This window comes from Cucumis melo, chromosome 12 (assembly GCF_025177605.1).
Source record: "Cucumis melo cultivar AY chromosome 12, USDA_Cmelo_AY_1.0, whole genome shotgun sequence".
In the NCBI taxonomy this organism is placed as follows: domain Eukaryota; kingdom Viridiplantae; phylum Streptophyta; class Magnoliopsida; order Cucurbitales; family Cucurbitaceae; genus Cucumis; species Cucumis melo.
In genome coordinates this window covers 17,721,910-17,733,026 of record NC_066868.1, presented here as the reverse complement: position 1 = coordinate 17,733,026, position 11,117 = coordinate 17,721,910, and the positions used below count along the sequence as shown (strand labels likewise).

Below are 11,117 nucleotides of genomic sequence, written 5' to 3'. Positions count from 1 at the left end.
TTTTAAAATATCTTTTAATGATACTTGTAAAAAAAAAAAAAATAGTATAAAATAGAACTTTGACAAAATATTGAAATTAAACAAATAAAAGGGATGTAATTTATTTTTTAAAATATCTTTTAATGATACTTTTAAAAAGAGAAATTGTAAAAAATAGAACCTTCACAAAATATTTTATTTTATAGAAAAATCTAGTATAATAAATTAATTTGTCAAAAAAAATTTATTTTTGAAAAAAACCTTATTAAAAAAAATAATATTAAAGAATTTCAGTGTCTTTCTTCAAACTTGCCATATCGTGTCGGAGTGGGTCAAAATTCAGAAAATTAAAAAAAAAAAAAAAAAAAGATGACGTTAAAATTGCTTCTCAGATGCGTGTGACACCTAAACAGAGTAGAGGAATACGGGTTCGTTAACGACACCATTCAATTCAAAATCAAATAAATACCGACTTGCCTTTTCTCTTTGGGTGAAAATTTTCTGGTTGGAACTTCGAATAACACCCTTTCCAGTGAGAGCGGGATCAAGATACAGGAAATTACAAATCAAGGTTGATTCTCGTCGAGATCCGTTAAGTGAAGGAACTGATACCTACTTATCGAGGTTTAGATCCAATCAAGCTTCTTTCTATATAGATGAAGCTGTTGCATTTCGCCTTTTTGCTTGCTTTAGCTTCTGGATTTACCGCTATACTCATCTACATTAACGGTGTCTCTAACCTATGTAAGACCTTTCGTGTTTCTGTTTCATTCCTTCTCCTTTTGCATTCCTTGTATGTCTTTCATCATGTACTTGTACTTGTATCTATTGTTAGATGGGAATTATCAACTTTCCGACGAGGATTTTGAAGCTCTGCAATCTCTTCAGGGAAATTTCCAGAAGTGTGTGGTGAGTTCTCGAAACCAATTATTTACTAAGTTTGCTAATTCCCAACTGGAAAAAACATGCTGATGAAAGTTTTGCCTTTGGCTGTTGTGAGGCATAAGCTTGTGACTTCACATGCTGTTTACATGAAGAGCTTTTTGAATGGGATATTTAACATTATTTATTTGATTTAGGATGTTACTTTGTTTTAGCGACGTAGAAGATGGTGCGTTCATCTCAATCAAGTGCAAAGTAGTTTAACATTTTGCTCCTTTAAATGAAAAACTTTATTCTCTTCAGTAGTTGCACGTTAATTATTCAATGTTGTTGCAGAGTGCGAATGGATTGGGTTTACAAGCTGAAGGTGGTGATGATTATTGCCTAGTTACAATGAAATTTCCTCAAGATACTATTCCCAAATGGGTAGGTTCTCTTTGCCATTCTGATGGACTTTTCATATATTTGTTGAGTAGATGAAGTCTGAGCATGAAATCCCATTTATAAGTCCTGATCCTGCCACGCTATGTTCTTATGAACCTAATTTAGCTAATACAAAAGCTAGTACTTAGATCTTTGAAATTTGCACGTGGACAGAAAGACCCTAAAACTGGTGATCTTGAAGGCTTATCATATGAATTTAATCTTTGCGAAGCTGTGGCAATTTGGGAACAAGTAAGCTGACTTTCCATTTCTGATAAAAGATTGTATGCATCAATTTTGTTTTGGAGTAATTAAACGTCACCCATTCTAATTTCTACTTTTATCTCAAACGATGCATCTTGAAATTAAATTAGATCTTCTTTTATATCATATCTTTTATAATGTTCATAGGCTTGTTTTAAAATTATTTATTATTTAATGAGTGGACTGCTTAGGTGCGGAACAGTACCACCATACTGACCAGGGAGTACATTGATGGCTTGCCAAATGGATGGGAGGAGTATGCTTGGCGTAGGATTAACAAGGGAGTACTTCTGTAAGTAATTACAGTTACAAAAGTTTGTGCTTGAAATGATTGATAATATATGGGTAAACACCAATCACTTGCTGAAGGTTTGTATTCTACTGCAAAAGAGCAACCTATTTTGAATGTACGTTTTCTTAATTTTGAAATTCCACAATATTATATTTTTAGTTTTAAACTTCATTTCTAATAATCATAAGGAAAGAACTCCTGTAGCAGTATAGTTTACTGCAAAGTGCACATTAATTAATGAAGTACATGTTGATGTTGCTGTGTTTTGAGCTTCCGAATGTGCATTCTTATCAGAAGAACATCGTCAGTTTCCCCTAGCCAGGCTCATTGTGACCTTTTTTCCTTTTGCAGTAATCGTTGCGTGAATAAAACATTGTGCATGGAGAAACTTTCCCTAGTACTTCCTGAAACGCCACCATATGTACCAAAACAGTATGGTCGTTGTGCTGTTGTAGGAAATTCTGGAGATCTCTTGAAAACCAGATTTGGGGAGGAAATAGATGGTTTTGATGTTGTTATCAGGGAAAATGGGGCCCCTATCCAGGTTCCGCTTCTTCTAATCATTTTAGATGCTCCTTTCCTTTTAATAACTTTTTCTCAATCCCACTTTGCCTTGCATTTTCCATTTATACCATATTTCCTCGATAAGGAATCGTTCATTGACTAAGGCTCTATGTCAGCATGAGACCCCTCCTCCTCTATTGTGATTCTGACATTCTTTGTCTAATAGAGAAACACTTGATATTGCCGACCTTCTTTCTTTACTGAGTGAACTTCATCCTTCTTCAGGGAGAAGGGAGATGTTAGTCATTTGGAGCCCAGTTTATCTGCTGATTTCTCTTGTAATTACTTTTTTCTTTGTGTAGTTTGTTAGTTTGTATAGAATATTTGTATTTCATTTATATTTCATTAATTAATAATCAAAGATTACTGCACTATATATAACCAAATTAAAAGACACTAAAGGAAAGAATATTTCCTAAGAATAATATTTCCCAAAAATACTCTAATTATGTCAATATAGTTAACCCCTTCCCTTGGTTGATATTGCTTACCTCATTGGTGAAGGTGCAAGTTCCCAAGAAGGTTACGTTGTTTTTGGAGGGTCCTCTATGGAACAGTTAACTCCTTAGATAAAGTGTCAAGGAAGGTGCTGAACTTGATTGAGCCTTAGTGTTGCGTTCTTAATAGGAGGGTAGCTGAGGATCTTCATTGTATTTTTTGGAGTTGTAAGTCTGTTTATGTAGTTTAGAGTCGTGTTTTTGAGGAGTCCAATTTTGGCCAGGCTAGGCAGAGGGATTATAGAGAGATGCTCGAGGAGTTCTTTTTTCATCCTTTGTTTTGTGAGAAAAATTTTAAGTGGGGTTTGCGCTTATCTTCTGGGGGGCTTTGAGATGAGAGGAACATTAGAATTTTCTTCGAGCAATGTTTGGTCCCTTGTTAGAATCTACGTTTCTGTGTGGGCACCGGTGACAAAACCTTTTTGTATTATGATTGTCCATTAGGTGTTATTTTGCTTTATTGGTGGCCTATTTGTTTTTCAATGAAAGCTTGGTTATTCATTAAAAAACAATTTTCTTAATATGTTTTATATTCTGATTTTCACAGAACTATACTGACCATGTGGGTAAAAAGAGCACCTTTCGTCTTCTTAATAGAGGATCTGCAAAAGCTCTGGATAAAGTCGTGGAGTTAGATGGTATCAATATCTTTTCACTTGTTATTTGTTTTGGTAATGACATAATATTAGAACTTAGAAATATACTAACTACGAATTTCATATTTTGCAGAAACAAGAAGGGAGGTTTTGTTGATTAAAACAACAATTCATGACATCATGAACAAGATGATTAAGGTCCCCTTACTGTTTATAGTGACTTCCTTTTTAACTACCTTTGCAGAAAATACAGGATTTTAATTTCTATGCTTTGCAGCTTTCTAGAACAGATACTGGTTTGGACCAAACTCAGTGATTTGTTACCTTGAAGTTTTTTTAGTTCCTCTTTTCATCAACAAGGTTCAAGCAAAAAATGAAGGGTTTTTTTCTCTAACATCGTCTGTAGGATTTTTCAATCCCGACATTGCCTGTAGTAGAAGATCCTCTAGACTTTGAACCAACGAAATCTTTCATTTTCCAGTATTACCTTAAGAGTAATTTTTTTGTTAGATGTCATACCGCTAATGATAGATCATGTTTTACGTACCATTTCTACTGAAAGTTCTATAACTTGAATGTTGAATTTGCTTTGCGCTTAAAATTTTACCATCAAATATCTAATTTAGTTGATTGCTTATTGTTTTCTCATAATTTATGCAGGAGGTTCCAATAAAAAATCCTGTCTATCTCATGCTTGGTGCTTCATTCGGTTCTGCTGCAAAAGGAACTGGGCTCAAGGCTCTTGAGTTTGCTCTCTCTATATGTGACTCTGTAGATATGTATGGTTTCACTGTTGATCCTGGTTATAAAGAATGGTATGAAATTTGTTGTTACAATTTATTTCTTAATATTTGAAGTAAAATTTGTACTTTATTGATATGAAACTAAATGTTCTCAGGACAAGATACTTTTCGGAATCTCGACAAGGTCATACACCTCTTCATGGTAGGGCGTATTACCAGATGATGGAATGTTTGGGTGTAAGTTTACTAATATTTATGTCGTGTATTCAAATTTGTGTGCTTTTATATACTTAGTGCAACTGAGAAGTTCCCTTCTGATGGCAAAACTAAACTAAATATTTTAAGTATCAAAACCTTGATGATAGATTATAGATCTTGTCAAAAGTTAAAATGAGAATATATTAGAATATCCAAGTGGTAAACCTGTCATTGAAATTTCATTGTTGATTTTATTAAATGAGTTTCTTTGTTATAGTTCATTTTAATGTAGATCTCAAGAGAATTCAAAATTGATAGATAAAAATTACTTGATGTTTTAACGACAAATATGAATATCTATCCTCAAGGATTGAAGGCATGCCCACTCGGTGGCAAGGATTAAAATATCCATTGACATGGTGATGTATCCATAAGTAAAAGGGTATGACACCGATATTAAAGATTCATTGATATCTTTGATATCTTTTATAAATGCTCGTAAAACATTAAAAAAATGTCATATTTAGTCTAATACACATGACCACTTAGTTTTGAGTAAAAACAACCTAACTATCAATCTAAATAACTTTTACAATTTTTGGACTTACATAAATATACTTTAATAACCAATATTTTGTCAATACATCTGTTGATGTTTCCATAAAATTGAAATCTTTGTTATTTTCATCCTTGCTTGTTGGAACTTCATTTTCTTGTTAAACTGTTATTTATTGAGACAAGTTATGTAGTAACCTTAAACTTTCGTCTGTGCTGGATTAGTTGGGAAGTAATAGTACTTTATAAACTGTGTAGCTTGTCAAAATCCATTCTCCAATGCGACCTAACCCTAGCCGGGTGGTGAAGTGGGTACCAAGCCAAAAGATGGTTAATGCTGCTAGAGTTGCATCTGAGAAACGATTGAGGTAGTTGAATCATTGATCATTATCATCTGCATTCCTCACCCCATCCCACCAAAAAAAAGAAAAAAGAACTTCATGGGTGATCAATGTATTTGTTTCTACTAGACTAGGAATCATTGTATGGATGTCATTTCATGATCTCATTCGATGAATCTGTACAGCATGTCAAGACTTAGCAAATCAGCTATTCGATGTATTTATCGGGCGACCTCCTTTAGTTAGTTACTATTATACTGACCATCTCAGTCATGCCATTTTTTAAATTATATCAATGCTCATGTTCATAAATGAATAGTTGGTGAGTAGGCTGGTATATAAATTTATGCTTTGTGGTCTATTTTATATTCTTAGCCTAGAATTTCAACCCAAAACGTGCATTGATGATTGCAGGAGTCCAATTCTTGATCCGCAACTCTTTAGCAATTATCAACAACTATGATTATGATGTAAATGCTTGGCGTTCTATTGTATTTGCTTACCTAATGCAAACTAAAGAATTCCTATACAGTATGTTTGTTCACTTGATCGATGTATAAGTATATCATTTTTCTGAACTGTTGGTGCTGTCCTTGAATGTATAGGAAGGTTGGAGCTGGTTCTAGAGACCCATTGGCTGCATGTTCTATCATAAAAAAGCAAAGCAGAAGTAAGCCAATATCAATTTCAAGCTTACGCAAACCTGCCGTTGACCATCAAAAATATGTGAGAAGCACAACCATGTATCCTTTGGAGCATAATCCTGGTCATGGCCTTCTTTGCACAGTGCCACCAAGTTGAATCCATGGATTGATTGATGAAGTTCATTTCTAATCAGACATCGTTGCAGCAGAGGATTGAAAGACAAGAAGACATCATCCATTTTTTTCGAAATTCAGAACTTCTGCATGCACATCTTCAGAGTCTTGAAACTTGGAATTTTTCAGTCCATGTATTCTTGAATCACTCTTTCTAGCAATTGCACGAGCATTCATCGGTGGTGACTGCGTTAAAAGGTCTTAGTGGTTATTTTTCACCCATTGTTCGTGCAATTTAGTTCGAAGAGTAATTGCAAATGCCCTTTGTCATTCAGGCTTGTTCCTGCCCGTCGGAGAACAATTTTTTTCTCCTGCAAAGTCTGGATTAGTGAGGTGAGTTGATTTTGATATAGAAATTGATATTATGAATTTATTTGGACTGCTGACTGCTCCACATATTGATTATTGAGTGGAGTGGTTTATAATCTCTTGCTTCAAATACTTTCAAATACTTTTGTGAAGCTTTTGATATAGTCCGATCTAAAACTCATTCATTTTGTAGAAGTATTAGACGATTTGTCGTATGTTGTTGTTCTGTCTTTAGAATGATTTTACAGATGAATTTATTGATTTTGTTTGTAACTTTCGAAACCTAAAAAGTTTTTTCTATAGATTGTAAAGAAATCCATAAATTAGACCATTCTTTTGAGAAATCAAAATGGACACATTGAAAATAGCAAAGGATGTCAACTTGGGACTTGGGGATTGGAAATGGAAAAGGTGATTCATTCCTATTATTTTTGTTTGTTTGAGAATATATAAGGTGAGTAGATCGAACTTGTTGCTACATGTTTTAAAAAGTTAGTTAGCTACTTTTTTGCGAGATTTTTACAAGATAAAAAAAATAGTCACTAAAAATCTCCACAAAACATTGTGTAAAATACCCTAAAACACCTTAAATATGTATATAAAAGTATATTTCAAGTTTGGAAATCATGATATATTTGCAAAATAAAAATTAGTAGCTAAAAAACTCCACACAACAAGTCACCTAAAACAAGTCATCTAGGATTTTCTATTTTAAGTTTGGGAGTTGCGAAGTGTCTACGAGATGTGATAAATAAAAGCAGCTAAAATCATATCTAAAACATGTCTATATGCATCTCGAATCACTTAAAACAATGTAAAAATGATTTGGAGTTGGTGTTTCAAGCTTGGAAGTTGGAAACTTGTTGTGAGATATTGCGAGATAAAAAAAGTACCACTTAAATATGTAAAATGTCACGCCCCCACCTGCAACGTCACTTTCTCGCATTACGGATGTATGAACGCGACTTGGATAGCCCTGACGCTTTAAATGAAACGCTAAAACGCCCGAATCTTAAAACTTAAACTTAATTTGGACTTTGATAACTTAAGAGCATAAGACGATAAACTTGAATAACCTTTACACTTGAGGAAACTTAATAACAACTTTTTTTCGATCCTTAAACAGAACTTAATACCAAGCTTATACTTAAGCAAATATTAATTCTTAAACTTCAAGCTCTCAACACCTAACGAAGCTCCTAACGCCGGTCTCCACAACTATTTCCTAGCAGCTTGCCTTAATCTTCAAAATGTGGCCTTAATTGCTTGGCTTACCTGGGTAAGGGAAAACTTAAACCATAAGCTAAATGCTTGGTGAGTGACAAAATTTAAAGAAACCTTTAGGGAACACAAGATCAAGCATAAATTTATTTTACAAAAATGTTTCACAATGCCTCGTCATGCGCTAAAATCATTAACATCACATTAGCCTCTACATATTCCTTCTATCAAGACATTGAACTATTCCCACACATAGACTACTATAACAACCCGTATCATCATCAGCATCCCTTGGAGAAGTTTAGGTTCAATTCCCGTTGCTCAGATGGTCACTTGAATGCGAACATCTCATTCAGCTACCTTCTTATCGCCATGTGCTCCATCCATCGCATGATTTCCTTGACTCTTATGTACAAATAATAGCTAGCTCATGATAGAAATAAAGCTAATAGTTTATTTACATACAAACATTTCACACAAGCATTACAAAGTTAACTTAGTCTAGACATTCTTGAAATAGTCATGCTTTTCATATATAAATCATAAGATTACATCATTTACTACATCATATAGAACATAACATGAAAGAAACTTAGGAAAAACTTTGGGAGCGTTTGAGGCAATGAGTGACTTATAATAGTATGGGGATTATAATAGTTTGGGTATTATAATAGTCTGCGTTTAAGGTGCAGACTATTATTACGAGACACGTGTTGGAATAAAAAGGTCAATTTTTGAAATAAGAAGTTAAGTAAAGAGGGTTGAAGTTGGCGTTTTGGACAAAGTATGTATTTTGAAAAGTTAGGTGTTTATTGAATTGCGTTGAAACAAGGCGATGAGAGGAAAGCAGAAGGCGTTTTGATGTTTGGCATAAAGTTAAGGCAACACAAAGAGCAAGAGAACGCGAGTTGAAGTTAGGCGATAAAAGAGTCAGGAGAAATTTCCTAAATATACTTAATGGCCCACGTGTGAAGTTTAAGCTAAACATGGTTAAGATAAGCATAGAGATTACACGTGTAGCGTTTCAAATAGGAACTTGGTAGCTTATTAAGAGCTCAAGGAATGACTAATCTATTTTGGGATTAGTATATATAGGTGAAAATAGTCAGTATAAAGGAGGATTAACCTAAAACTCTTAAAGTGTTACTCTGCTAAAAAGAAGAAGTGTTAGGTGAGAAAAAGCTAGGGAAAGTTAAGCGTTCTAAAGGAAGGACTTAGTATAGTGACTGATTTTTAAAATGATTCAACTATTTTAAAGCTTTCTTTCTAATTTCTATATTGTTATACAACTTTGTTAATGTTTATAAGAAAGTTTGGATGATTTCCAAAGAAAATTTCTTAAGTTGAGTTCTTATGTGATGATTTACATTGTATGCTATGATTGAGGATAAACCATTAGTTATATTCTTATCGATAAACTAGCTAATTATGTGCACATAATGAGTCAAAGCAACCATGAGGTAAGTCGACCACATAGTGGTAAGAGGATAACCAATGCTATAGTGTTAGTGGCCTGAGCAACAGAAATGAATCAGTGAAATCTCAAGAGATGATGATGATGATGCGGTCATCATAGTAATCTATGCGTGAGAGTAATTCATGTTCTTAGCGATAGAATGGGAAAGACTAATGTGTGTTTAAGATTTATCAAAATAAGGTGTTGAAGCCTATTTGATGAAATTGATTTCATGTATTGTATGCCCAAAAGGTTTTTCTAAAAGTATCATTCAGTAAGTCTTTGACTTATGTTTTATGTTTTCCCTCCCTAGGTGATCAGGCGTTTCGACCAAGTATGGAAAATTAAGATGAGTTGCTATGCATTAAAGCTGATCAAGGCGACTTAAACTGAATCTTAGGATTCTAGTATTTAAGGAAATGAGACATTGTACTGTAGAGCGCATGATATTTAAGTTAATAAAAAAGTAGTTGGTTTTATCTGTTGCTTTATGTTGTTTTCTTATCACCTAAGTTTAAAGTTTAAGTTCTAAGTTAAGTTAAGTTGTACTAGGCGATTAGGTTCAAGTTCAAGGAATTAAGTTGAGCGTTATGAGGGTTCAACTTGAAGCATCAGGATTGCTCAGTCACGTCGCGTGTTGCATAGCGAGTTTCAAGTAGGGTACGGGGCGAGGCGTGACAATTATAGTTTGTGTTATTATAGTCTGTATTTGAGGTGCAGACTATTAGTCTGTGTTATTATAAGATGTGTTTGGGGTGAAGATTATTATAAACTGTGTTATTATAAGTTGTGTTTGGGGTGGGGATTGTTATAACCTGAGTTTTTCACTACTCTTTTTTTTTTCCTCAATATATACCGTAGATGAAATACACATTTTTCTTAAATTGATTTTTATCAAATCTTGTTAATTATGATTTTCATTCAATAAATTTGGCTTCAAACTTGGTTTTTCACTACTCATTTTTGTTGTGCATAAATATGCTACATGAAATACAAATTTTTCTTCAAATGATTTGATTAAATCTTGTTAAATATGATGCTCATGTAATAAATTTAGCTTCAAACTTAGTTTTTCACTACTTTTTTTAATATGCATATATGGTACATGAACTATAGATTTTTCTTCAACTGATTTTATTAAATCTTGTTAAGTATGATGTTCATGTAATAAATTTAGCTTCAAACTAGGTTTCTTATAACTCTTGTTTGCTATGGAAATACACATTTTTCTTCACATGATTTTATTAAATCTTGTTAATTAGAATGTTCATTTCATAAATTTAGCTTGAATCTTGGTTTTTCACTACTATTTTTTGCCATACATATATATGGTACCTAAAATACACATTTTTTCTTAATTTTATTTCACTAAATATGGTTAACTTTGACCTTCATTTAATAAACTTAGCTTGAATCTTGGTTTTTCACTTCTATTTTTTGCCATATACATATATGGTAAATGAAAAACACATAAAATTCCTAAATTGATATTATTAAATATTTTTAATTAGATCCTCATTTGTTAAATTTATGGTTAATCTCCAAAGATTCATTTCCTCGTATCTTTAGGTTATTATGTTTGAAATTAGTTTAAGCATACATCGCTATGATTTGACTACATAGTTACTTAGGTAAGAAAGTAAGACAAAAAAACATTTGCAATACGTACTTTGCCAAACATGAATTGATTAAGACAAAATAGATTTATAGAAAAGAGTTTACAATACATGAAGAAATAAAGAAAGGTTCATCAAACCACTACAACCACCTATAAAATAAAGAAACAAAAGTAATCGACAGTCGGTCAAGCATCATCTTCCAGTAACACGGTGCAGTACTCCAATTTAAGCTTTGCGGGTATTCTCAGGAATGCCTTCATGTCTTGGACACTGTGGAATATGATCTGTAGTACCTTATCGCGACTTCTCAGTTCTATGATATCCTACAACTATTTCACGACTTTTGCACCATATTTGTCC

At 33.2% G+C, this 11,117-nt stretch overlaps 1 protein-coding gene across 3 annotated transcripts; it reads left to right on the top strand.

The window, feature by feature from the left end:
* The first annotated feature begins 378 nt into the window (after positions 1–378).
* Positions 379–6,676, top strand: LOC103498225 (sialyltransferase-like protein 2). Of its 3 annotated transcripts, XM_008460751.3 has the most exons (13): positions 687–723; positions 815–888; positions 1,059–1,090; positions 1,198–1,287; positions 1,459–1,536; positions 1,740–1,840; positions 2,192–2,384; positions 3,449–3,539; positions 3,631–3,695; positions 4,158–4,312; positions 4,396–4,477; positions 5,252–5,361; positions 5,940–6,676. In XM_008460751.3, the coding sequence occupies exons 3-13, from the start codon at positions 1,088–1,090 to the stop codon at positions 6,133–6,135; spliced, it is 1,164 nt and encodes a 387-aa protein (XP_008458973.2). In that variant the 5' UTR covers positions 687–723; positions 815–888; positions 1,059–1,087; the 3' UTR covers positions 6,136–6,676. The 3 variants fall into 3 exon arrangements, with proteins under 3 accessions (XP_050935904.1, XP_008458971.2, XP_008458973.2); XM_051079947.1 differs by lacking the exon at positions 1,059–1,090 and having other exon boundaries at positions 379–723; positions 5,944–6,676; XM_008460749.3 differs by lacking the exon at positions 1,059–1,090 and having other exon boundaries at positions 382–723.
* The last annotated feature ends 4,441 nt before the right edge of the window (positions 6,677–11,117 follow it).

What these genes read in the sequence shown, in the direction of transcription:
- LOC103498225 (XM_008460749.3), top strand. Translation starts at nt 636, where the DNA reads ATGAAGCTGTTGCATTTCGCCTTTTTGCTTGCTTTAGCTTCTGGATTT. An exon ending in GAAATTTCCAGAAGTGTGTG is followed by an intron (nt 889 to 1,197) that starts GTGAGTTCTCGA and finishes ATGTTGTTGCAG; the next exon opens with AGTGCGAATGGATTGGGTTT. An exon ending in TAAAGTCGTGGAGTTAGATG is followed by an intron (nt 3,540 to 3,630) that starts GTATCAATATCT and finishes CATATTTTGCAG; the next exon opens with AAACAAGAAGGGAGGTTTTG.